Below are 26,098 nucleotides of genomic sequence, written 5' to 3'. Positions count from 1 at the left end.
AATATTCACCAGGACATTAGAGAAAGAACCCTGCTCTCTTTGAATTAATGCCTTTGGATTTTTTATGTTAATTTGAGAGATGTGAGGCGGTATTTTCATCACCAAAGCATGTAGCTTGGAGTCACACACCTCAGTTTAAAGGGCTTTTGTTACACCAATTTTCACTCCAGTGGGGTGGGTTTTGCTGAGGCTGAATAGAGTTAGGACCATTGACTCGAAAGTAGATAGTGGACAGTACTCCCAATCTACCTGACAGTGAGAAAATCTCCCTTTCGTGAAACTTACAATCCATTCAAATCTTTTAAAACTCTCAAGTGGGTAGTCTTTATATCAAAGATAGTTACTCCTTTAACATAGAACAAAAAAAAAGAACTGTGGATGCTAGAGATCTGAAACAAAAACAAATTTTTGGTGAAATCAAGTCTGTGAGCATCTGTGGGGAGAAAGCAGAGTTAATAACACCATAAGACCATAAGACATAGGAGTGGAAGCAAGGCCATTTGGCCCATTGAGTCCACTTCGCCATTCAATCATGGCTGATGGGCATTTCAACTCCACTTACCCGCATTCTCCACGTAGCCCTTAATTCCTCGTGACATCAAGAATCTATCAATCTCTGCCTTGAAGACACTTAGTGTCCCGGCCTACACTGCACTCTGCGGCAATGAATTCCACAGGCTCACCACTCTCTGGCTGAAGAAATGTCTCCGCATTTCTGTTCTGAATTGACCCCCTCTAATTTTAAGGCTATGTCCACGAGTCCTAGTCTCCTCGCCTAATGGAAAAAATTTCCTAGCATCCACCCTTTCCAAGCCATGTGTTATCTTGTAAGTTTCTATTAAATCTCCCCTTAATCTTCTAAACTCCAATGAATACAATCCCAGGACCCTCAGCCGTTCCTCATATGTTAGACCAACCATTCCAGGGATCATCCGTGTGAATCTCCGCTGGACACGTTCCAGTGCCATAGAACATAGAACATGGAACAATACAGCACAGAACAGGCCCTTCGGCCCACGATGTTGTGCCGAACATCTATCCTAGATTAAGCACCCATCCATGTACCTATCCAATTGCCGCTTAAAGGTCGCCAATGATTCTGACTCTACCACTCCCACGGGCAGCGCATTCCATGCCCCCACCACTCTCTGGGTAAAGAACCCACCCCTGACATCTCCCCTATACCTTCCACCCTTCACCTTAAATTTATGTCCCCTTGTAACACTCTGTTGTACCCGGGGAAAAAGTTTCTGACTGTCTACTCTATCTATTCCTCTGATCATCTTATAAACCTCTATCAAGTCACCCCTCATCCTTCGCCGTTCCAACGAGAAAAGGCCGAGGACTCTCAACCTATCCTCGTACGACCTATTCTCCATTCCAGGCAACATCCTGGTAAATCTTCTCTGCACCCTCTCCAAAGCTTCCACATCTTTCCTAAGTATGTCCTTCCTGAGGTTTTGAGTCTGGTGATGTCATCAGAACTTAGTACTTTATTAGTCTCTTTAAACTGTCAATACATTATTCCAATATCTCCTGCTTAGATAATTGTATCTTTTGAAACTCTATTAATCATTCCAAGATGACATAATTGTTCTTGGAGAATGTCAAAGCACTCTGTTTAAATTGTGGAGTGGGTAGTCATGTTTTATTTTTTCATCTATTCTAGATGGCTACTTAACCAAAGGATTTCAGCAGATCATCATTTCTTTTACTCTGACTGATAGCTTAGCCTCTTTTGTGTTCCGGGTTTAAGGAGCTGGGGATGGGGATCATGTCACTTGAACAGATCTGATCCACACCCCAAGAGTTTGCATCCACTCCATGACTTGTCGCTCCTGCACTCTGAATCTCCAGCATCTGCAGTCCTCACTTCCCCCACTGTGAATTAACAAACAAACTCAGTACTAAATTCAAATAGCCCTGCTTTGCTTGAATCTCTCCTGAGAATCATTCCCTGCATATGTCCAATTTGGCAAGAATTACTGATAGCTGTTTGATATAGAGGGCAGGATTTCTGCATTTGCCTTCTGACCCCCAATGATCAAGGTCTGTAGTCTTCCTGACTTCAGGAAGGTTTGTCCAGCAGGCCTCTGTTTAACATGTTATCCAAAATGCCACATCTCCTACATTGCACAATTCCTAGAATGCTGCACTAGATTTCATGCTCAATAGTTTAAACTGAGCCATCGCCCCGTGGCCGAAAACTTTAACTCTCCCTCCCACTCCGCCAGGGACGTGCAGGTGCTGGGCCTCCTCCATCGTCAAACTCTAACCACTCGCTCCTGGAGGAAGAATGCCTCATCTTTTGTCTTGGAACCTTCCAACCACACAGGATTAACGTGGATTTCACCAGTTTCCTCATTTTCTCTCCATCCCACCTTATTCCAGTTCTAACCTTTCCACTCAGCACTGCCCTGAAGACCTGTCCTACCTGTCCATCTTTCTTCCCACCTCTCTGTTCCATACTCCTCTCTGATTATCCCCACCTTACATCTACCTATCTCACTCTCAGCTATTTTACCCCCAGCCCTATCCCCCTCCCTTTTATCTGTCCACCCCTTGGTCCACAAGCCTCATTCCTGATGAAGGGCTTATGCCCAAAATGTCGATTCTCTTGCTCCTCAGATGCTGCCTGGCCTGCTGTGCTTTTCCAGCACCACACTCTCAACTCGATTAAGAGTGTTACCACTGAGTCACAGCTGACAATATACCCAGGTCTCATTATTATCTCGTTTGAGAGTTTTAAACAGTGAAGACTTTGTAAGGTGGTTAGCACAGCATCCGGAGTTGACATTGTTATTTTAATTGAAAAATCAATTAAAATTTTGCCCATAAAACTGGGCAGAACCAAAACTGAAAGTGATTGAGTTATAAAAGTTGAAAGCATAGAGACCAAGGGAGGAGGCCAGCCAAGACGAAACAGAATAGAAGGAGGGAGTAATCATCTAATACAAATGCCGGAGCACTCTCGGAATTTAGATTGACATCACAATATTTAATCAGGTGGAATTTGGAGGGCGGGCAGATGGGGTGGGTGAAAAAAAAAGTAATTTCTTCCTTTTGGAAATTCAGAAAGCCTGGAGGTGAGCTGCTGAATGACTTCAGGGCTGGTGCAGTGAACACAAGTGTCAGGGAGGGAGGTTAGTGGAAACTAAAAATGACACCAGCACAAGGAAGGGTATTCTTTTGCACCTCTTTAATACATTTCTCTTGAAGTTTAGTCAGTCTGATAAATAAAGGCAGAACACACCAGTTCAGTGTAATGCACATCCTGTTCCAAGATGCTGCTTGTCAGTTTCAGCTCTCATCAGCCACAAGTGTCTGTGAACTATGTGGAAAGTATGTTTCTGGGCGCAGTCACACTGTAACGTCAGAGAGTGCTGTAGGAAAGGGAAGGACTGAAACACACCCTGCCTACTGGTGCCAGTGGGAAGTGGCCTTCTGGGGAGTGCAGCTACAGCAATGTGTGGATCAGTTGAGAGGCAAAGGAAAATGTTTGGGACAGCAACTTTAACAGGAGATTTTGTGGTTAGAGAAACTGACCTGGCTTTCTACAGCAGCAGAGATGAAACCATGCTGACATACTACCTCACAGTTAAAGATGGAACCCGAGGCCTACAAAGCTGTCCGGGGAAGCCTGAAACCATAGTCCATATCAATACCAACAATATCAGTAGAAAGAGAAAGAAAATCTTGCCAGCTAATTTTTGGGGAGCTAAGAAAGAGACATGCAAGCAGGACCTGAGAAGTAACAATCTCTGAATTACTCTGTGCCACATGCTAATGAGTGTAAAAATAGGAGGCTGGAGCAAGGTAAAGTTGTGCCCTTATAAGAGCTGAAAGGTTTAATCTAAAATTGCCAAATGTATCACACTTCCATTGGCTATAAATTCTGTGATTATGACCTTATTCTCCACACTCACCTGATGAAGGATCGTCGCTCCAAAAGCTAGTGCTTCCAAATAAACCTGTTGGACTATAACCTGGAGTAGTGTGATTTTTAACTAGATTGAAAGTATTCAAATAAAACAAAGTGGGAAACAAAGGAGGGTGACAGAAAAGATTATGGGGAATATTACAGGACTGAAGAGAAAAGAAGTTCTGGGAGGTATTTAAAAAACTTTGGTGATGGGGTTAAGAAACATTTGAAGTGCCCATATACCACTGATATGGTCTGTTATGGGAAAAATAATATGGGAGCATATTTACAAGGAAATTACAGAGGTACTATAAAGTTATGATAATGGGAAATGTTAATATAAACTGGGATATTAACATGAAAAAGGACAGAGTGAGTAAAGAAGTGCATTTAGGATGATCATATTATTGTTATGCTCTGGCCCAGTGAGGAAGAATGCATTGTGGGATCTGGTCTGGTTCTAGAGAGCAAGGCAGGTTGGGGATTAATCAGGATACATTTAGGGAACAGTGATCATTGGATAATGTGATTTAGCTTATTTATAGAAATAAAAATGGGCAATCTAGAGTTAAAATAAGTGGCTTCATTTTAAGTGGCTCCATGGTTAGCAATATTGCCCCACGGCACCAGGGACCTGGGTTCAATTCCACCCTTGGGCGACTGCCTGTGGGGAGTTTGCACATTCTCCCCGGGTCTGTGCAGGTGCCCTCGGGGTGCTCCTCTCTGTGCAGGTTAGCTGGATTGATAATGCTAACTTGCCCACAGTGTCCAGAGATATGCTGCCTGGTGGGTTAGCCATGAGAAATGTAGAGTTATGGTGATGGTGGGTCTGGGTGGGATGTACTTCAGAAGGGCAGTGTGGACTCGATGGGTCAAATGGCCTGCTTCCATACTTTAGGGATTCTATGATTTAACAAAGGACCTTTAACTCAGGTAACAGTACTTGGAGATTAAAGTTAGTTAAATCCTGATCACATGGTAAAACATGTTGGCAGGAGAAAAGGTAAATTCAGACATCAAATGCAATTCAAGTGAATCTCATGGTCAAGAAGGAAATAAAGAACATTCGTCAATATCTCCAGGATGTCAGGGAATATCACGGGGACTGTCGAAGTATGGAAGAGAGACCTGGAGATCAGAAAGTAAGTAGCAGATGAAATTTAATGTAGCAAAGTGTGAAGTGATAAATATAGCTTGGCAGAAGACGAAGAGGCAATATTACTTTTTAAAACTACAGTAATCTGCAAAGGGACTTGTGGGATTGTGTGAATACATCATTGGTGACTGGGTAGATTGACAATGTGGTTAAAATGCATAGAGATCCTGGGTTTTTAAAATGGAGGTTTTGATTGCATTAGCACATGAGTTATGATAAACCTTTGTAAAATACTCGTTGGCCTTCAAATGGAGTACTGTGTCCAATTCTAGATACTGCATATAAGAAAAATGTAAAGGCGTTTGTGAAGATGCAGGAAAGATTTGAGAATGGTTTCAAAACAAGAAACTTCAACTGTGAAAGTAAATTATAGAAGCTGGGTTTGTTCTCTGTAGAAAAGCATTTCAGGAAATTTGATCGAAATATTCAAAGCCATAGTAACTATGTCAGAATAGATAGGGAATGCCTGTTCCAATGGTCGGAAAGGTCAAGAACCATAAAATATCAACTTAAGGTGATTGACTGAAGGAAACCCTGCAATATAAGGAAAATAATTTTATGAAGCAAATGTTTAGGAACTGTATTGATTGCTTGAGACTCTAGTGGAAGTAATTGGGCTTTCAACGTAGAATTCGATCAGCAACTTAGGGGAAAACATGTTTCAGGGCTTCATTAGGGAATGAGCTGGGCATTGTGCTTCATTGAATGGCTTTTGCAGAAAGCCAACAATGGCACAACAGGCCAAATAGCCTCTCTGTCATAATTGTTGTACCTCTATCTGTTTTGTAAGAGGACAAGATGCCATTGAGCCAATTTAGACAATTGAAAATATGTTAGGGTTAAATTAATAAACACTTCAAATTGACATGATGAAATAAAACTGGTGTTATTTCCAATTTTCCCCAAATAAGGACTTAGTATAAATATGTGGATAGAGCAGATGAATGCATGGCTGAGGAGCTGATGTATGGGAGAAGAATTCACATATTTGGAACATTGAAATCTCTTTTGGGGTAGAAGTGACGTGTACAAGAAGGACGGATTGCACCTAAATTGGAAGAGAACTAATATACTGGCGGGGAAATTTGCAAGAACTGCTTGGGAGGATTTAAGCTAGGAAGGTGGGGGGGGGTTGTTGGGGGAGGGGGGTGGTCCCAGGGAGATAGTGAGGAAAGAGATCGATCTGAGACGGGTATAGTTGAGAGCAGAGGCGAGTCAAACAGTCAGGGCAGGCAGGGACAAGGTGGGACTAATAAATTAAACTGCATTTATTTCAATGCAAGGGGCCTAACAGGGTAGGCAGATGAACTCAGGGCATGGTTAGGAGCATGGGATTGGGATATCATAGCAATGACAGAACCATGGCTCAGGGTGGGCAGGACTGACAGCATAATGTTCCAGGATACAAATGCTACAGGAAGGATAGAAAGAGAAGCAAGAGAGGAGAGGGAGTGGCATATTTGATAGGGATAGCATTACAGCTGTGCTGAGGGAGGATATTCCCCGGAAATACATCCAGGGAAGTTATTTGGGTGGAACTGAGAAATAAGAAAGGGATGATCACCTTATTGGGATTGTATTATAGACCCCCTAATAGTGAGAGGGAAATTGAGAAACAAACTTGTAAGGAGATCTCAGCTATCTGTAGGAATAATAGGGTAGTTGTGGTAGGAGATTTTAACTTTCCAAACATTGACTGGGACTGCCATAGTGTTAAAGGTTTCGATGGAGAGAAATTTCTTAAGTGCGTACAAGACAATTTTCTGATTCAGTGTGTGGATGTACCTCCTAGAGAAGGTGCAAAACTTGACCTACTCTTGGGAAATAAGGCAGGGCAGGTGACTGAGGTGTCAGTGAGGGAGCACTTTGCGGCCAGCAACTATAATTCTATTCGTTTTAAAATAGTGATGGAAAAGGATAGACCAGATCTAAAAGTTGAAGTTCTAAATTGGAGAAAGGTCAATTTAGACAGTATTTGGCAAGAACTTTCGACAGCTGATTGGGGGCAGATGTTCGCTGGTAAAGGGATGACTGGAAAATGGGAAACCTTCAGAAATGAGATAACAAGAATCCAGAGAAAGTATATTCCTGTCAGGGTGAAAGGGAAGGCTGGTAGGTATAGGGAATGCTGGATGACTAAAGTAATTGAGGTGAAAATGTGTTGCTGGAAAAGCGCAGCAGGTCAGGCAACATCCAAGGAACAGGAAATTCGACATTTCGGGCATAAGCCCTTCATCAGGAATGAGGAAACTGTGTCCAGCAGGCTAAGATAAAAGGTAGGGAGGAGGGACTTGGGGGAGGGGCGATGGAAATGTGATAGGTGGAAGGAGGTCAAGGTGAGGGTGAGAGTTTGGTTAAGAAAAAGAAGGAAGCATATGTCAGGTATAGACAGGATAGATTGAGTGAATCCTTAGAAGAGTATAAAGGAAGTAGGAGTATACTTAAGAGGGAAATCAGGAGGGTAAAAAGGGACATGAGATAGCTTTGGCAAATAGAATTAAGGAGAATCCAAAGGGTTTTTACAAATATGTTAAGGATAACTAGGGAGAGAATAAGGCCCCTCAAAGATCAGCAAGGCAGCCTTTGTGTGGAGCCACAGAAAATGGGGGAGATACTAAATGAATATTTTGCACCAGTATTTACTGTGGAAAAGGATATGGAAGATATAGACTGTAGGAAATAGATGGTGACATCTTGCAAAATGTCCAGATTACAGAGGAGGAAGAGCTGGATGTCTTGAAACGGTTAAAGGTGGATAAATCCCCAGGACCAGATCACGTCTACCTGAGAACTCTGTGGGAAGCTAGAGAAGTGATTGCTGGGCCTCTTGCTGAGATATTTGTATCATTGACAGTCATAGGTGAGGTACCGGAAGACTGGAGGTTGCAAACGTGGTGCCACTCTTTAAGAAGAGCGGTAAAGACAAGCCAGGGAACTATAGACCAGTGAGCCTGACCTCAGTGGTGGGCAAGTTGTTGGAGGGAATCCTGAGGGACAGGATGTACATGTATTTGAAAAGGCAAGAACTGATTAGGGATAGTCAACATGGTTTTGTGCGTAGAAAATCATGTTTCACAAACTTGATTGAGTTTTTTGAAGAAGTAACAAAGAAGATTGATGAGGGCAGAGCAGCAGATGTGATCTATATAGACTTCAGTAAGGCGTTCGACAAGGTTCCCCATGGGAGACTGATTAGCAAGGTTAGATCTCATGGAATACAGGGAGAACTAGCCATTTGGACACAGAAATGGCTCAAAGGTAGAAGACAGATGGTAGTGGTGGAGGGTTGTTTTTCAGACAAGATTTACATGGATGCTGCCAGAGTTGGAGGATTTGAGCTTTAGGGAGAGGCTGAACAGGCTGGGGCTGTTTTCCCTGGAGCATCGGAAGCTGAGGGGTGACCTTATAGAGGTTTACAAAATTATGAGAGCCATGGATAGGATAAATAGACAAAGCCTTTTCCATGGAGTTGGGGAGTCCAGAACTAGAGGGCACAGGTTTAGGGTGAGAGGGGAAAGATATAAAAGAGACCTAAGGGGCAACATTTTCACGCAGAGGGTGGTACATGTATGGAATGAGCTGCCAGAGGATGTGGTGGAGGCTGGTACAATTGCAACATTTAAGAGGCATTTGGATGGGTATATGAATAGGAAGGGTTTGGAGGGATATGGACCAGATGCTGGCAGGTGGGATATCTGGTCGGCATGGACGGTTGGACTGAAGGGTCTGTTTCCATGCTGTACATCTCTATGACTCTATAACTCTATGTGCAATCACACAAATTATACGAGAGAAACATTTTCCTTTTAGGAGTCTCTTGCTCCCCCTACTGTCAACATCCTGGTAGTTATCATTGAACATGCATTGAACTGGAGTAACCATAAATATTGTTGTAATTCAGATGCAAGGAAGCCTGCAGGGTCAAACTCATATTCTGACAGCTCAAAACCTACTTACCATGTACAAGGCAAAGGTCAGGGATGATGTGGAGGTGCTGTTGTTGGACTGTGGTGGACAAAGTTAAAAATCACACAACACCTGGTTATAGTCCAGCAGGTGTATTTGGATGCACTAGCTTTCGGAGCACTGCTCCTTCCTCAGGTAGCTGTGGAGCAGGATCATAAGACAAAATTTATAGCAAAAAATTATGGTGTGATGCAACTGAAACGATATATTGAACAAACCTCGATTGATGTTAAGTCTTTCATTTTTTAGAATGGGTTGCAGGTTTCAGTTCATTAATATGTAAACCCTGAACTCCTTTTAAGTCACATTCTCAAGATAACTCTCATTTTTATAAAAAACAAGTGACATCTCAGCTCAGACAATGCATTAAAGGTGTGAGGTTAGAATCTGTCTGTATTTCAATCTTGAGTCTGACTGGTTCTATTTCAAAAGTAGGAATTTCTTTTTAAGATTAGATTCCTGACTGTGGAAACCGGCCCAACCAGTCCACACCGACTCTCTGAAGAGTAACCCACTCAGACCCATTTCCCTCTGACTAAGGCACCTAACACAATGGGCAATTCACCTGACCTGCACATCTTTGTGACTGTGGGAGGAAACAGGATCACCCGGAGGAAACCCACTCAGACATGGGGGAATGGGCAAACTCCATACAGACAGTCACCCGAGGCTGGAATCGAACCTGGGACCCTGGTGCTGTGAGCCACTGTGCCATCCCTAATATATTGCAGCTGGAATAGTTATGTGAAAACTATTTACATTACCGCACCAACATGACTTGGAAACAAATACATGTTGTTAGGTCTTCTAAATGTTACTTCCCTGACAAGGAATCAAACCCAGGGCTGCAGCAGTGAATTTATAAAATGTTCGTTGGATTGACTACCTTCATTGATTGCAGATTGTGCACTTTTTGAGCAAAATAGAATGTATCTGCAACCACATTCTGCAAATGCAAACTCTCCCCATAGAGTAATATGTATGTCTGTGTGCATGAGAGAGAGAGTGAGAGTGCGCGTGTGAGTGCACGTGAGACATGTGTGCGTGCATAGTGGGCTCACCTGTGGTATGACATGAACCTAAAGTCCCAGTTGAGACCATCCTGATGGGTACTGAACTTGACTATCAGCCTCTGCTTAGCCACTCTGCATTGTTGTGTATCCCAAAGTCCACCTTGGAGGATGCTCACCTGAAGATCCGAGGCCGAATGTCCCTGAACGCTGAAGTGTTCCCTGACTGGGAGGGAACAACCCTGTCCAATGAATGTTGTGCAGTGTCCATTCATCCATTGTCATAGCGTCTGCTTGGTCCTGCCAATGTACCAGGCCTTGGGACATCTTTGCCTGCAGTGTATGAGATCGACAATACTGGCTGAGTCAATGAGTACATTCCGCAGATATGATGGGTGATGTCCCCACATGTAATGGTGGTGTCTGTGTCAACGCTCTGACATGTCTTGTGCTTGCCTTGACAGGGTTGTACGGTGTTATGGTCGATGTTGTCCTGAAGACTGGGCAGTTTGCTGCGAACAATGGTCTGTTTAAGGTTTGACAGTTGTTTAAAGATAAAACGTGGAGGTGTTGGGGGGGTCTTGGCGAGGTGCCCATCCTCATCGATGATGTGTTTCAGGCTGCGAAGAACATGGCAGAGTTTCTCCTCTCCTGGGAAGAACTGAACACAGCTTCCTGACGAAGCAGCAGCGCTCCGAACGCTAGTTCCAAATAAACCTGTTGGACTATAACCTGGTGTTGTGTGATTTTGAACTAAGTCAGGAATGTAATGGAATGCTCCCCCCTTATCTGGGTGAGTGCAGCTCAAACAACAATCAAGAGGCTTGACACCACAAAGCAGCCTGTTTTATTGCCACTGCATCCAAAACCGTTGACTCCCTCCACCATCAATGCATGATTGCAGCAGTGTGTACTATTTGTAAGATGCACTGGAGAAATGTAGCAAGGCTTCTTCAACAACACCTTCCAAACTGTCAACCACGACCCGTGAGGAACACGAGAGAGGCAGGTACCACCTGCAGCTTCTTCTCAAAGCTGCTCACCGTCCAGATTTGGAAAGATATTGCCCTCACAATGTCGGGAACTCCCTCCCAAATACCCTGCACTGGGTGTTTCTACAACCCAATGACTGCAGCAGTTCAAGAACGCAGCTCAATGCATCTTCTCAAGAGCAACAAGAGATTGGCAATAGCTGCTGCTCAGCCAGCAACAGCCATGCCCCCGAATGAATTTTTATAAACTAGCAATTAATATTTGTCCTAATATGCTTAGCATTAAATGAACATCTCTATAGCAAATCCTTTCTTTTCACCGATTCAGGAATGTTATGGGAACAATCCTGTGAGAACTCAGAAGTTAGTCTAATAAAGGAGGAGAGCACTAGGGGGCAGTAATAGGACAGAAGTATTATTTTCAACTCCTGACACATTACAAACGAGAAATGTTCTGCTCTAAATTGAGAATTGAATCCACTACTCATGGCCCGATGTTTTCTCATTGAATCCTTGTCTATCACTCTTAAAATTTCTGTTGCAATCAACCTAGATAATCTTCATGATTTGGAGAATCACCTGATAAAGAAACGTCGCTCCGAAAGCTAGTGTGCTTCCAATTAAACCTGTTGGACTATAATCTGGTGTTGTATGATTTTTAACTAGATAATCTTCCTTTGCAACCCCATTGAACCAGCTACCCTCCCTGTGAAGTACTTACACTTGACTTTTCTATTTATTTCCTTTTTTCAGAGCTGCGTTACATGAACACTTCCCCCATCCCACAGCCAATCCTTTTGAGTGTGATGAATAGTTTTTTTCAGGATCAACAAGGCAAGATCTTAAGGATTTTAAGTGTGTTAGTAAAGATCTCATCTCACCCTACAATCAACTGACTTCACGCATACATTGATGTCATTATGCAACTGCTTTCTAATTCTCAACAACGCAGATGACACAGGAAATCATTCTTTGCAGTCAAATATGGGGACTGGAAGATTTCAAATAATTCAGCGCATAAATATCATTTTAATGAAAATCAGTAGCAAGATGCTCTCTATGAAACATACAGAATATACAGATTTTTATATGTGTCATTTCCAAGAATGTAAACAGAAAATTGAGGAGAAAAACAGATAGGCTCACAACATTTCACCTGAAGAAGAATTTCTTGGGAACTGCCTCTGAGTTGGAAGATGATAGATTTTGGACCTGCTCATTCATAACACTCTAGTACTGCACTGTTGCAGGAGTCATTTTTGAATGAGACATTAAATTGAAGCCACATTTACCCTTTAGTATAGCCCTCCTGCTGTACTGGCTAACATTTAGTTCTAACCAACACCTAAGAAAGATTATCCAGGCATTGCATTATTACTGTATCTGGGACTCTGCTGTGATCAAAGTGGCTGCCATATTTGTTAAATTACAGCAGTACCTGCACTATAAATTCTTCATTGACCTTAAAGTGCTTTCACATATCCAGAGGTCATCAAAAGTGTCATATAAATGTACACTTTTCTTTTACATCCAAACCCCATCCTATATTTACGTTGCAAATCTCCTATGCTTACTGAGTTGAAGTGCTGAGATAAGGTGGACATTCTTTAGCCAGAGGGTGGTGCATCATTGCTGCAGGAGGGCTGTGGAGGCCAAGTCATTCAGAGTATTTAAGATTGAGTTAGATAGGTTCTTCATTACTAAGGGGATCAAGGGTTATGGGGAGATAGCAGAAGAATGGAATTGAGAAACATATCATGATCAAATGCTGGCGCAGACTCAATAGGCCAAAAAGCCTTATTCTGTTCCTACATCTTTTGACCTATCGTAGCCCTGGCCAAGATTGCAGCTGGCAGGCCTATCAGTGGTTAGGCATAGTGACCAGCCAGAGGAGGCTTTCATGTGACAGTTTGTTCTAAGTACCCTGGGTTTTCTGACTTCCCCAGCTTTGGGAAGGCACTGGGCTTGCGCTCATTCCCATCACCTAATCAGGGCCACCAACTCCACATCCTCTCATACCGCGCCAAGGTCCATTGCAGCTGCATAACCACATACAGTTTTATTCAGTACACGTGTTCAATGCTGGTGAATCCATTTACGTCTGCAACTAAGGACAAAGTAGGAAGCACTTTATACACAAGTAAGAATGTTTCAAATGAGCTGGGGGATTACAAATTAATGATTTACATAGATTTATCTGGTGGTTTGTGAGATATGCTGGGGTTGAAAGATGACTCAGTGCAGATATATTGGGTCTATTTTAACCACTTGTAGTGCTGCTGAGAATTACATAAAGTAAAATACACCTGTAATCCATTTTTCAATTTGGTGGCTTTAAAGTTGCAGCTGCTGCTTCTCTGAATTATAGTGCCCAGATCTGGGGGAGGGGGTGTGGTTGGGGGGGAGGTGTCTTATGGTGTGGTGCAATGTCCCAACCTCTGTCCATGTAATTCAAAGAGTGTGTAATAACATCGCTGAACAGGGTTAATTAGAAAATATCTCCAGGCATTTCTCTTCTGGCCTGTTCCGTTCTGTGTCATTCAATGCTGCAATATGTCCTGTTCTTTTTTTTAAAGATTAGATTTCCTACAGTGTGGAAACAGGCCATTTGGCCCAACAAGTCCACACTGGCCTTTTGAAGAGTAACCCATCCAACCCCATTTCCCTCTGACTAATGTACCTAACACTCTGGGCAATTTAGCATGGCCAATCCACCTGACCTGCACATCGTTGGACTGTGGGAGGAAACGAGAGCACCCACAGGAAACTCACGCAGACAAGGGAGAATGTGCAAACTCCACACAGACAGTCACCCAAGGTGGGAGTTGAATTTGGGTCCCTGGCACTGTGAGGCAGCTGTGTGAACCACTGAGCCACCGTGCCACCCCATCTCTCAAAGTTGTCAATTCTGACTCAGTCAAAGACAATGTCATCTCTGAGGCCAGAAGCTTGTGGGTTTATGAAGTGCTTCAGGGATTTGAACAGAAAATCTACACTGACAATCCAGTGCAGAACTGAGGGTGTACTGCACTGTTGACATGCTGTCTTTTAGATGGGACGTTATATTGAAGTCTTATCTGCTTTCTCAGGTGGTTGTGAATGATTCCTTGGCACTATTTGAAGAACAGGGAAGTTCTTCCTAATGTCCTGGCCAGTATTTATTCTGCACCCAACATGACTGAATTATTATATTATTGTTTGTGAAAGTTTGATGTGTATAAATTGGCTATTGTGTTTCTCTACATTATAGCAAGTGACAAATTGTTAAGACTTAGTCAGTCAAAAATGGAGCTGGAGAGGCACAGCAGGTCAGGCATCATCGGGGAGCAGGAAACTTAATGTTTTGGGTCAGGATCCTTCATTAGGATTTCCAACTCCACTATTTATCAATCCTGTCTTCCAGCATCAGCAGTCCTCACCATTTCCAAAAGGTACCCATCAGATGTAAAAACCTTTGGAACAAAAAGAGGTTTATCTCTCTGTCCTTCTGCATATTTTGTCCTTTGACTTTTCTTTCCTTGTGTGGCTTTGTTCTGGTGACACCCTCCAATTTGCCCTCTCTGGTCTATCATGATTTTACCCTCTCATCTTCCCAATTATTCCCCTTCTACTCTAACATCATCATCACATTGAAAATCTCTCCCTACAATCTCCTCATTTTTATAATCTTCCTGAAAACCTAACTCTTCGTTGTGCATTCGACCAGTTCCAACTTCTTTTCTGTCCGTGAAGCATCTCAGAGTACTTTCCTACATTAAAGTTGCTACGTAAATGCAAGTATTTATTGTTTCCTCCATCACTTGCTTCAAATTTTTCAGAAACCCCTGTGCATTCGGTTCCCTCGATCTTCATCATTCCTTAATTGTTATCCCATCTCATGCATGCTCCACAACATAAGATTCTGCATAATAGAGGCATGTTTTTGGCAGCTTGCATATCACTACTGCCTCACTGCTGTTGGCTCTACTTGGTGCTTTTGTGAGCTTTGTTTTCCTGCTTTTGCAACTGTACTCTGTGCTACTATGACAGTACTGTTGCTTCTCCTGTGCTGTTAGCACTTTGATTTCATTTAGATTTTGTTAACGTCTTCCAAATGCAAGTAAAAAATATATCTTTTAGTACAGGATTGGAATCTAAAAATGCCGCATGCTCCCTCTGCTCAAAGGCAGATTACATTTTATGGTAGAGTAACCTTTAACCTGAAGATCAAAGGTCAGTTTGTGATTTATATCTCAGTGTCAATATCAAATTTCTGCTTCGCCTTTAGAAAGTAACACTATACGGTAGAAATTGGATCTTGTTACATCTGTTATTTGAATATAAAACAGATCAATGGGGCTCAACTTAGGATGCAGGGTCCCGTACCCCATGGGTGCCTGTCATAGAGATGTACAGCGTGGAAACAGGCCATTCAGTCCAACTCATCCATGCCGACCAGATATCATAAACTAATGTGGTGTCATTGCCAGCACCCGGCCCATATCCCTCAAAGCCCTTCCTATTCACATACCCATCCAGATGTCTTTTAAATGCTGCAATTGTACCAGCCTCCACCACTTCCCCTGGCAGCTCATTCCATACATGTACCACCCTCTGTGTGAAAAAGTTGCCCCTGAGGTCACTTTTAAATGTTTTCCCCTCTCATCCTGAACCTATGCCCTCTAGTTCTGGACTCCCACATTCCAGGGAAAAAACCTGTGTATTTCCCCTATCCATGCCCTTCATGATTTTATAAACCTCTATAAGGTCAGCCCTCAGCCTCAGACGCTCCAGGGAAAACATCCCTAGCCTATTCAGCACGAAAGATGACTGATCTGACATTTCGGATTTCTCATCATTGAGGAATGACTGGAAGATTCTTGAACTCATGAATTCCTGAATGAATCTGTACAAATTAGGAGATGCAGGTCATTTGGCCCCTTGAATTTGCTGCACCATTCGGTAAGATTGTGACTGATCTAATTACTGTTGTAATGGCACTCAGCTCACAATGCTGCATGAGCTACAGCTCATGATGCAAATTACCACCTCAATCATCTTAAAGTCTATAGGGTCTGGGTTTCTGCTGAGGTAGAGGAAAAACCACTTCCTGGTATCTTATAATTCATACTGTTTACTGTTAGTTAGCAACTAGTTACCAGTTACATTGTTATGGCAGATCACTAGTTTTCAAACAGTGTACAACAAGGTGAGAAGTGTGCTACGAAATCTTCACATCTGTGCAGCTGATCTGCTCTGGATCCTCACTGTCCAATGTTGAAAGCAGTACCTGCTGACATTTGACACCGTGCATGCACAGGAGAGAAAAGAATTTGCTCAGTTATGCAATAAGTGTTGAAAATGTGTTGCTGGTTAAAACACAGCAGGTTAGGCAGCATCTCAGGAATAGGGAATTTGACGTTTCCTGATGAAGGGCTTATGCTCGAAACGTCGAATTCCCTATTCCTGAGATGCTGCCTAACCTGCTGTGTTTTAACCAGCAACACATTTTCAGCTGTGATCTCCAGCATCTGCAGACCTCATTTTTTACTCGAAGATTTATGCAATAAGTGTGCCTTGATACTAGAAAGGTTGGGAGCCATTGTGATAGATATTCATACAGAGACTAGGAGGACCACTAGATGTTAGGTTTTGCTCCCTTGGGGTCCGCAGTGTTCCATTCACAAGTCCATATCACGTCATGTTAGGTTGGCGTTTATATCATTCCTCAAAGTTAACCCTTTCAGATCTGTTTATATCAATGTACCATGTAAAGACATAAGAGCTAGGAGCAGGAGTGGGTCACCTGGCCCTTCGAGTCTGCTCCGCCATTCAATAAGATCATGGCTGATCGTTTTGTGGACTCAGATCCACTTACTCGCGTTCTCACTGTATCCCTTAATTTCATTATTGTTCAAAAAAAACTATCTTAGCTTTAAAAACATTTACTGAAGTAACGTCAACTACTTCTCTTGGCAGGGAGTTCCATGGATTCACAACCCTCTGGGTGATGAAGTTCCTTCTCAATTCAGTCCTAAACATGCTTCCTCTAATCTTGAGGCCATACCCTCTTGTCCTAGTCTCATCCATCAGTGCAAACACCCTCTCTACTTCTATTTTATTGATGCCCTTCATAACTTTATATGTTTCTATAAGGTCCCCCCTCATTTTTCTGAATTCCAGTGAATATAATCCCAGTCTACTCAGTCTCTTCTCACAAGCCAACCCCTTCAACTCTCGAATCAACCGAGTGAACCTCCTCTGCACCCCCTCCAGTACATCCTTTCTCAGGTTAGGAGACCAAAACAGCACACGGTACTCCAGGTGTGGCCTTACCAGCACCATGTACAACTGTAACATGACCTTCCTGCTTTTTAAACTCAAATCCCTTTAGCAATGAAGGACAAAATTCCATGTGCCTTCCTAATTACCTGTTGTACCTGCAGACCAACCTTCTGTGATTCATGCACAAGGACTCCCAGTCTCTCTGTATTGCAGCATGCTGCACACATCTCCATGCCCGAATGTTAATTCTCATTATAAATATTGTACATTTGTGTGGATAATTACAATTACCTCTAAATCTATGGTTTTAAAAGTTCAGGTGATCTGAAGGTGTCACTTTTTCTCTCGGAACACTGGTAGCTTGATAGGTGGAAGACCACTGTTTTTGATCTTCTTCCTGACAGTCTGAGGGCTTTAGGACTACTTGTATTATTAAGTTCACCACTGGCTTCATCCCCAATCAACCAATGTGTTGGTCAATTCACCTGTAATGGAATAAGTTTTCTGTGGTTCCTTTGTATGATTCCATTGGGGGTATGAACAAAGTACAATCTCTGTGGGTCTCCAGCTCTGTGGATGACTGTTTATTTATTTTCTGTTCAGGTCCTGTGTCCCTGTCCTAAGTGTTACAATTGGCTTGCACACTGCTGCTTAATATAGTGTGTGGCCAGTTGCGCACCACAGAATGGCTCCTTATTGTGAACATTTTGATAGTACTGTAGGAGTAAATATGGAGTGGACTCATTCGTGAAATGTGGCCTGTCGTCAGAAATGACCACATCAAGGACATTATATGTAAGACTTGGATAACAATATCTGTGGTATGTATCTTCTTAATCTCCATTCAACAGGAAAATTCACAAATTATTTTTCCTGGCACATGGACCTGTATGGGGAGTATGGTGAGGAGGAACAGCTCTCATCGCTACAGTCAGTCAATGGCACAAGTCTCACAATCGATAATGAGCTCCTCAATGTCTTTCGAGATCCAAGACCCATCACATTGAGCTCTAACTGTGCAGGTGCTGATTCCCAAGTGTCCCGAATGCATGTTCTATAATTGTAAAAACTGTTGATACTCAAACCACCTTTTCAAGGCCAGAAGGCCAGCTTTCTGGGCCTTTGTCATATGGACATTCCTTGTCCCTCAACTGCTCCTACCGGATCTAGCTGAGTTAATTGTGCCTTAATGGCCATTATGTTGCCATGGACAGTGTGTTTGTAAATAAACACAATGTCGTGCCCAGTAAGACTATTGCTCTGGATTGCACATCTGTTATGATCTGTAGTTTTTCCTGCAAACATACTGCTTCAGCGTATAACTTATGAGATAGAGTCAAAATCTTCATATTACTGGATGCATCCTTATTACTTTTTTCTCATCCACTAGAGGGAGTGGTTTCTCAGCACAGATAAATTGGTAGGTTTAGCTGCAGGAAGGACATTTGGCTTTTAATCCATTCGTCAAATCCATAAAAGAATGGCTGATATGAAGCCTCCAATGCATTGAGAGATGTTCATTGAAACCTGCCACTCGTCACAGGCTGAGCTGCAGCGTGGGAGCAGGGAAAGCATTGTGTAAAAGTGATGGTGGCCATGTGTGTGTATTTCCATTATCCATCAGCTGCCACACACCCTCCTCCCCCCAACCCCCGTGCCTTTGTGGGCTGTGGAGGAACTAGGATATGAGAAGGAAGAGGATTAAGTATGAGCGTGACTGTGTCTGGGGTTATTGATTTTCATGGTTGAATAACTTGCAGTGTGTTCAAGCTGTGAGATGTGGTTGTGAGTCACGCAGCAACACTAAGTTTGTGGGAATGATGTAAAATTATGAATGTCACTTGTTGGTCCTGATTGAAAATAATTGTGAGTAAGTGAGTGAGTTGTGCATGATGAATTGAGTGGTGTGTGTATGATGAGTGATTCATTTCTAAAGCTTCCATTCTCCGTGTCTGTCTGGCAATAAACAGGGAGGGTGTTTGCTCCTCTTCGCCCTTGTAAGTAGAGGACCACACTCTTTCCTGTCCAACTCTTATAATAAGAACTCCAGAACTGAGTCAGAGACTTTGGGAGCTCAGTTACTTCCCTTTCACAACTCATTCACTCTCTTTCTCCAAGAATTTTACTTTCAGCCACTTCCAGCACATTCTGCAACCAGGAGGTGCAGCTCAGCTTGAGTTGTTCCTTCTTTTCACAAGAACATCAGCTCTGCACATTCAGCACTGGGCTTCATGCTCCTGTGATTTAAACCATCAGGCAAACCTCATATTTAAGGGCTGCCTGCGTTAAAAGAAACAATTGCAATTTAATACTGCATCATGATCCTTTTGTTAGTTTTTGTCCCCAAATATTTTTATTTTGGAGGGAATGATATAAATAGTGGGAAAGTGATGTTACATGATCCAACCTGCAGGAATGCCTCCAAACAAAACAGGTAACATTGTCAACATTGGATGGGACTGTGTATTAACTGTCTGAGATAATTCACTAAAACAGTCAGGCAGCCTTTTGCATAGGGAACCGGGGACAAGAAAACTGGACGATACTAAAACCAATATCATTCTGTATTATTTGATAATTATTCATTGTGATTTTTGCTTGTATTATCCCATTCATTAAAACTTTAATCAATCCCTTTTCAAGATTGATGCAATATGTTATGACATTATTTGAGATATAACGGCGTTGGAGGGAGGCAGAGGAAGTTCACAAGGTTGATTCCGGAGTTGAGAGGGTTGCCTAATGTGGAATGATTGAGTAGATTGGGAATATATTCAGTGGAATTTAGAAGGTTGAGGGGAGGATGTTAAAGAAACATACAAAATTATGAAGGGAGTAGATAAGAGAGAAGCAGGGAGGTTGTTTTCACTGGTTGGTGAAACTAGAATTAGGGGGCACAGCGTCAAAATAAGGAGGAACAGATTTAGGACGGCGTTGAGGAGGAACTTCTTCATCCAAAGGGTTGTGAATCCATGGAATTCCCTGCCCAGTAAATTAGTCGAGGCTCCTTAGTTGAATGTTTCTAAGGCAAAGATAGATTTTTGAACAATTAAAGGAATTATGGGTTATGGTGAGCAGGCGGGTAAATGGAGCCATGATCTTATTGAATGGCAGAGTAAGCTCGAGGGGTCTGGTGGTCTACTCCTGCTCGTATTTCTTACGTATTTATTTGTCTTCAAAAAGGAAAATCGTGATAGAGCGAGATTTTAATTTTGAGTACTTCTAGAGTTTTTTGAGGTGAGTTATGGTTCAGTAGTAGCACTCTTGCCCCTTTATCAAGGAGTTGTTAACTACCTTGAGAGCCTTGAGCGCAGAAATCTAAGCTGACAGCTCAATGCTGCATTGTCAGTGAAGTTGCCTTTCAAGTGAAACACTTTGAAGCCTTGTTTGTTCTCCGAGGTGGATCTAAAAGATCTCACGTCACTTCTTCGATGAAGTGGTGTTCTCCTGAGTATCCACACCAACAATTACTCCTTTATCAACAGCACAAAAAAAGCACATATCCGGTCTTTATCATGTTATAGTTTCTGTGATCTTGCTATGAGCAGATTATTGCTGTGTTTCCTTTATTATAACAGTGACCTAATATCAAAAATTATTAACTGGTTTTAAAGTGCTTTCGTACATCCTGTAGTCATTAAAGAAAATATATTTAAAGGCATTTTTTTATATAACACCAAAGAGGCCAGCTAAAAAAAAACTATGCCTTTTTCAAATTCTATGTTTGTCTAAAATACTTAAAAGTTTGTATTGTATTGCATGTAATGAATATCATATTTACTCTCTGTAACAAGTTTATCTGACATGCTTTCAGCCACAAATTCATGGTCAGTTTTTTTTACTATCATCCCAAGTTAATTATAATCTGAACTCATTTATTCCACCACATTCTCTGATTTGCACAATACAGCGTTACATTATTGTATACTACAGACCCCACTTAAGTGCATCAAAATCTTAAAAAGGATCTGAAAGAAAGGCACAGTATTTTTTTCTACCACAAAGTATGAATAATCCTGTTTGTCAGATTTCACATGCCCGTCTCCAAATGCTGTCCTGTTTTCAGTTATTGATCTCAACTTTGTACCTGCTCCCCAAAGTGTGAAGATATGATGAAAATAATCTTCTCTATTACTGCAGTGGATTTTCCTGGTGTAATCTAGATTTTCGTCGGATTCTCCAATCCACTCCACAAATCCTTTTCCTGCGATCTTTAACTTTACCGAATAAAGGAACAAAGGTTCATTCAGCTCCAGGATAACTTTGCCATCAATTGTCTCACCAGCCAGATAAACTTGATCTTTAAAAATCAGTTCCAACTTCGTAACCTTTGGTATGGGGACAAATATAGAAACTGTCCCCATGACAGGGACAGGCCTTTGAACGGCCCAGGTACTGATTGTTTTCGCTCTGGATACCTTGAGCAGTTTAGGAGCTCCTCTGCTCAAAGGTCAAAGATGATTATGATGTCACGAATGGAATGACAGCTCGTCTCACAGCATTAATAGTCGAATACTCTTTTGTTGTGTAATTATTTATCTGATGTCACAACAGTGGGCAACAAAACAGACTAATTGAAAACACTACCATGTACATCTTCTGTATTACTTGCATGAAGATTGGTGGTGTTAATCTAGAATGTGTTGTTTTCTTTTTCCATATTTCTTTATTGTTCATAATGTGGACTGTGATGATAGTTGTGTGCTATAGACAATTGGGATGGGATAAGGAAGAGCTCTGTGGCATCACCATAAACTCTCTTAGTTAAAAAAAATCTTGCATTCATGCAGCCTCTTTAAGAGCTTAGGGCGTTTGCAGCCAAATGGATATGCTTTTTTTTCAAATTGTAGGAAATGCAGTAGCTAAATTGAGCACAATAGCAATGTGAGTATCACTGGATCATCTTGTTTTCATGATGCTAGCTGAAAGACAAATGGTGGTGAGAATACCAGGAAGAACTCCTCTAAAACCATCACCAGTCCAACACACCCTAAACATTGAACTGGAGAGTCAGCTGAAGTATCTTACGATAGGGTTAAGAACACAAAGAAATTTAGAAAGTAGGAGCAGGAATAAGCTACTCAACCCTTCAAGCCCATTCCCTATTCAATATGATCATTACTGGTCAGCCTAAGGGCTACATGTAACTCCTTCTTAAAGATGGTTAATATTTTGGCCTCAACCACTTTCTTGGCAAGAGTTCCACAAGCTCACCATTCTCTGAGTGAAGAAATTGCTCTTCATCTCAGTCCTAAATGGCCTACAGGTCGTTCTGCTGTAAGGCGCCCTTCGTTAACACGAATTTGCTATCACGCAATTGACGAATTGGGGTCACTATTTCTAAAGCATGAACTTTTAAAAAAGTCTGTTGGCTGTAATGCAATTACATCACCAACACTTTAAGTGCTGTTTCTAAAGTGTGATTTTTCTAGAATACAGGGTTGCATAAGAATGCGGACATCATGTTATATTCTTCGACTATGACCTCAGGCTGTGGACTCCCAGTCATCAGGAATATCCTTCTTGTCCAGTCCGGTTAGAATCTTATGGGTGTTTATGAGATTCCACCCCTCTCATTCCTTTAAGCTGCAATGAATAAACTCCTAGCCAACTCAGTGTCTTTATATGTCAGACCTGCCAACGTAAGAATTACTCTGGTAAACCTTTGCAGCACTCCCTGCATAGTCAGAACATCCTTCTTCAGATAAACAGATCGAAACTGTACACTGTACTCAAGATGCAGTCTCACCAAGGCCCTGTACAACTTCCACAAGGCATCCCCATTCCTAGAGTAAAAAGTGAGGTCTGCAGATGCTGGAGATCAGAGCTGAAAATGTCATTCCTGATGAAGAGCTCTGGCCCGAAACGTCGAATTTCCTGTTCCTTGGATGCTGCCTAACCTGCTGTGCTTTAACCAGCAACACATCCCCATTCCTATGCTTGAACCTCTCACTATGGAGGCCAACATACCATTTGCCGCCTTCCTGCTTATCTTTAGTGACAGATGGAGAAGGACACCTATCCCTTTCTCAATCTATCACCATTGAAAAATTAATCTGGCTCTCTGTTTTTGTTACAAAGTGGAAAACCAAATATTTATACACTTCAACGGCCTTGGATTTGTCCACTTACTTAACTTGTCCAAATCACACATAAGCATCTCTGAAACCTCGTCACAGCTCAGCTTTGTACCACATGCAAAATTCGAGATATTACGTTTAGATCATAGGATTCCTACAGTGCACAAAGAGGTCAATGAGTTTCTGACTGACCTTCCAAACATTACCATGGCTAATCCACCTAGCCTGCACATCCCTGAACACTACGGGCAATTGAGAATGGCCAATCCATCTAACCTGCACATTTTTGGACTATGGGAGGAAACTGGAGCACCTGGCAGAAACCCAAGCAGACACGGGGAGAACATGCAAACTCCACACAGTCACCTCTGACAGGAATTAACCCTGGGTCCCTGGCACTGTGAGGCAGTAGTGTGAACTATTGTGTCACCCACATTTAGTTCCCTCATCTAAGTCAATAATATATTTTGTGAATACCTGGGGTCTAAGCACTGATCCCTTTTATCATGATAGTAATGAGGTCAGCCAGATGGACCTCATAGAATATGAGACAAGATTAACAGCCCCAATCTGTGGACCCTGGCTGACAGGTATAAACAGGAGTCTCAGACATCCTGTTCATTTTGAGAGAAGGCTCTGAGGGAGATGGATCAGTGTCAAGGACTCTCCACATGTAAACATAGTCGAGAGTGTGATGCTGGAAAAACACAGCAGGTCAGGCAGCGTCCGAGGAGCAGGAGAGTCAACGTTTTGGGCAAAAGCCCTTCATCAGCCCTTCTTCATTCCTGATGAAGAGCTTTTGCCCTAAACATTGACTTCCTGATGAAAGGCTTTTGCCTGAAATGTTGACTATCATTCTCCTCGGATGCTGTCTGACCTACTGTGCTTTTCCAGCACCTCACTCTCGACTCTAAAATCCAGCATCTGCTCTCCTCACTTTCACCACATGTAAATATGGATGATTTGGTGACAGGATACCAGCCTCTGTGGAGATATTTCACCTGGATCCCACTAGTCACCACCTGCCATTTGAAAAAAAACTTTTATTTCTACTCTTTGTTTCCTTTCTGCCAATTAGTTCACTAGTTCTCTATCCATGTCAGTACAAGTAAACTTCAACGATTAACGCTTCATCAATTTTACTAGTTACATCCTCAAAAGCTTCTAGTAGATTTGTCAAGAGTGATTTCCCTTTTGTAAATCAATACTAACTCTGTCCAATCCTGTAATTATTTTTCAAGTGCTCCGCAATTAAATCTGTTATAATAGACTGCAGCATTTTCCCTACGACCAATGTTAGGTTGACTGATCGAGCCAACTCCATCCTTCCCTGCTGATCAATCAATCTTGAAGACAGCAGGAATCAGCATGGATCGGGATTGGCCACTGATTGGTCACTTTGACACTCCAGGAAGCCAACCAAAGCTAAGACCCACATGACCTCGCGACAAGTACAAAAGCAACTGGTAAAATCGGGGGGCCGAATTTACACAGCCAAACCCTGCAGCCCTGTGTGAGGAGTCAACAGCTTGAACTGGAGCAATGAGGTCTAAGAAAGGATTCCTCCTTGAGAGGAGGCACTCTGTGAGTGACCAGTTGGTAGAGAACCACAGAGATGCTGCTTGAAGCAAAGAATAAATAACTGTGATTGGAGCAGGGAAGGTTGATCTGGAAGACCATTTTCACATGAGGGTTTGATTGGTGGGGTGTCATGAAGAAACTGTGCAGAATAAAAAAACAACTCAACTCAGTAACCCTTTCAAAGGTTTCAGCTCTTTTATGATCAAACTGTGGTGTAGATGCTCAGAGGGATTTAGCACATTTGGAAGTTGGAACTGCTAGCCCAAGATTCAAATACTCTTGAGTCCAGCAACTTGGCTTGTCATCTTTCTCTCTTTCTATCTTTAATTTTTAATAGTCAATGGGAAATTGAAAAACAAATTTGTAAGGCGATCTCAGTTATCTATAACAGGGTACTTATGGTAGGGGATTTTAACTTTCTAAACATAGACTGGGAATGCCGTAGTATTAAGGTCTTGGATGGAGAGGAATTTGTTAAGTATGCGCAAGAAAATTTTCTGATTCAGTATCTGGATGTACCTATTAGAGAAAGTGCAAAACTTGACCGACTCTCAGGAATTAAGGCAGGGCAAGTGACTAAGGTGTCAATGGGGGAGCACTTTGGTGCCAGTGACCTATTTGTTTTAAGACAATGATGGATAAGGTTAGACTGGATCTAAAAGTTAACATTTTTCAAGCTGTCACCATCTATTTCCCCACATTTTATATCTTCCATGTCCTTCTACACAGTAAACACATGCAAAAATACTCATTTAATATAACCCCATCTCCTGTGGCTCCACCCATGGCGGTCTTGCTGTTCTTTAAAGCGACCTATTCTCTCCCTAGTTAGCCTTTTGTCCTTAATGTATTTGTAGAATCACTTTAGATTCTCTTTTACCCTATTCACCAAAGCTATTTCATGTGAATGATTTGGATGTGAGCATAAGAGGTACAGTTAGTAAGTTTGCAGATGACACCAAAATTGGAGATGTGGTGGATGGCAAAGAAGGTTACCTCAGATTACAATTGGATCTGGACAGATGGGTCAATGGGCTGAGAAGTGGCAGATGGAGTTTAATTCTGATAAATGCAACATTCTACATTTTGGGAAAGCAAATCTTAGCAGGACTTATACACTTAATGGT

At 42.2% G+C, this 26,098-nt stretch overlaps 1 protein-coding gene across 1 annotated transcript in view; it reads right to left on the bottom strand.

Moving 5' to 3' along the window:
* The window catches only part of LOC132829235 (arrestin domain-containing protein 5-like), a 45,199-nt gene extending 23,525 nt beyond the window's left edge, over positions 1-21,674 (bottom strand). The window contains exon 1 of the mRNA XM_060846605.1: positions 21,398-21,674. Coding sequence (XP_060702588.1) covers positions 21,398-21,674 — 277 coding nt within the window. The remainder of the gene's footprint in view (positions 1-21,397) is intronic.
* Positions 21,675-26,098: the final 4,424 nt, after the last annotated feature.

This window comes from Hemiscyllium ocellatum, chromosome 28 (assembly GCF_020745735.1).
Source record: "Hemiscyllium ocellatum isolate sHemOce1 chromosome 28, sHemOce1.pat.X.cur, whole genome shotgun sequence".
Lineage (NCBI taxonomy): Eukaryota > Metazoa > Chordata > Chondrichthyes > Orectolobiformes > Hemiscylliidae > Hemiscyllium > Hemiscyllium ocellatum.
Note: the sequence above shows the minus strand (reverse complement) of the source record. Positions and strands in the feature narration are given on the sequence as shown.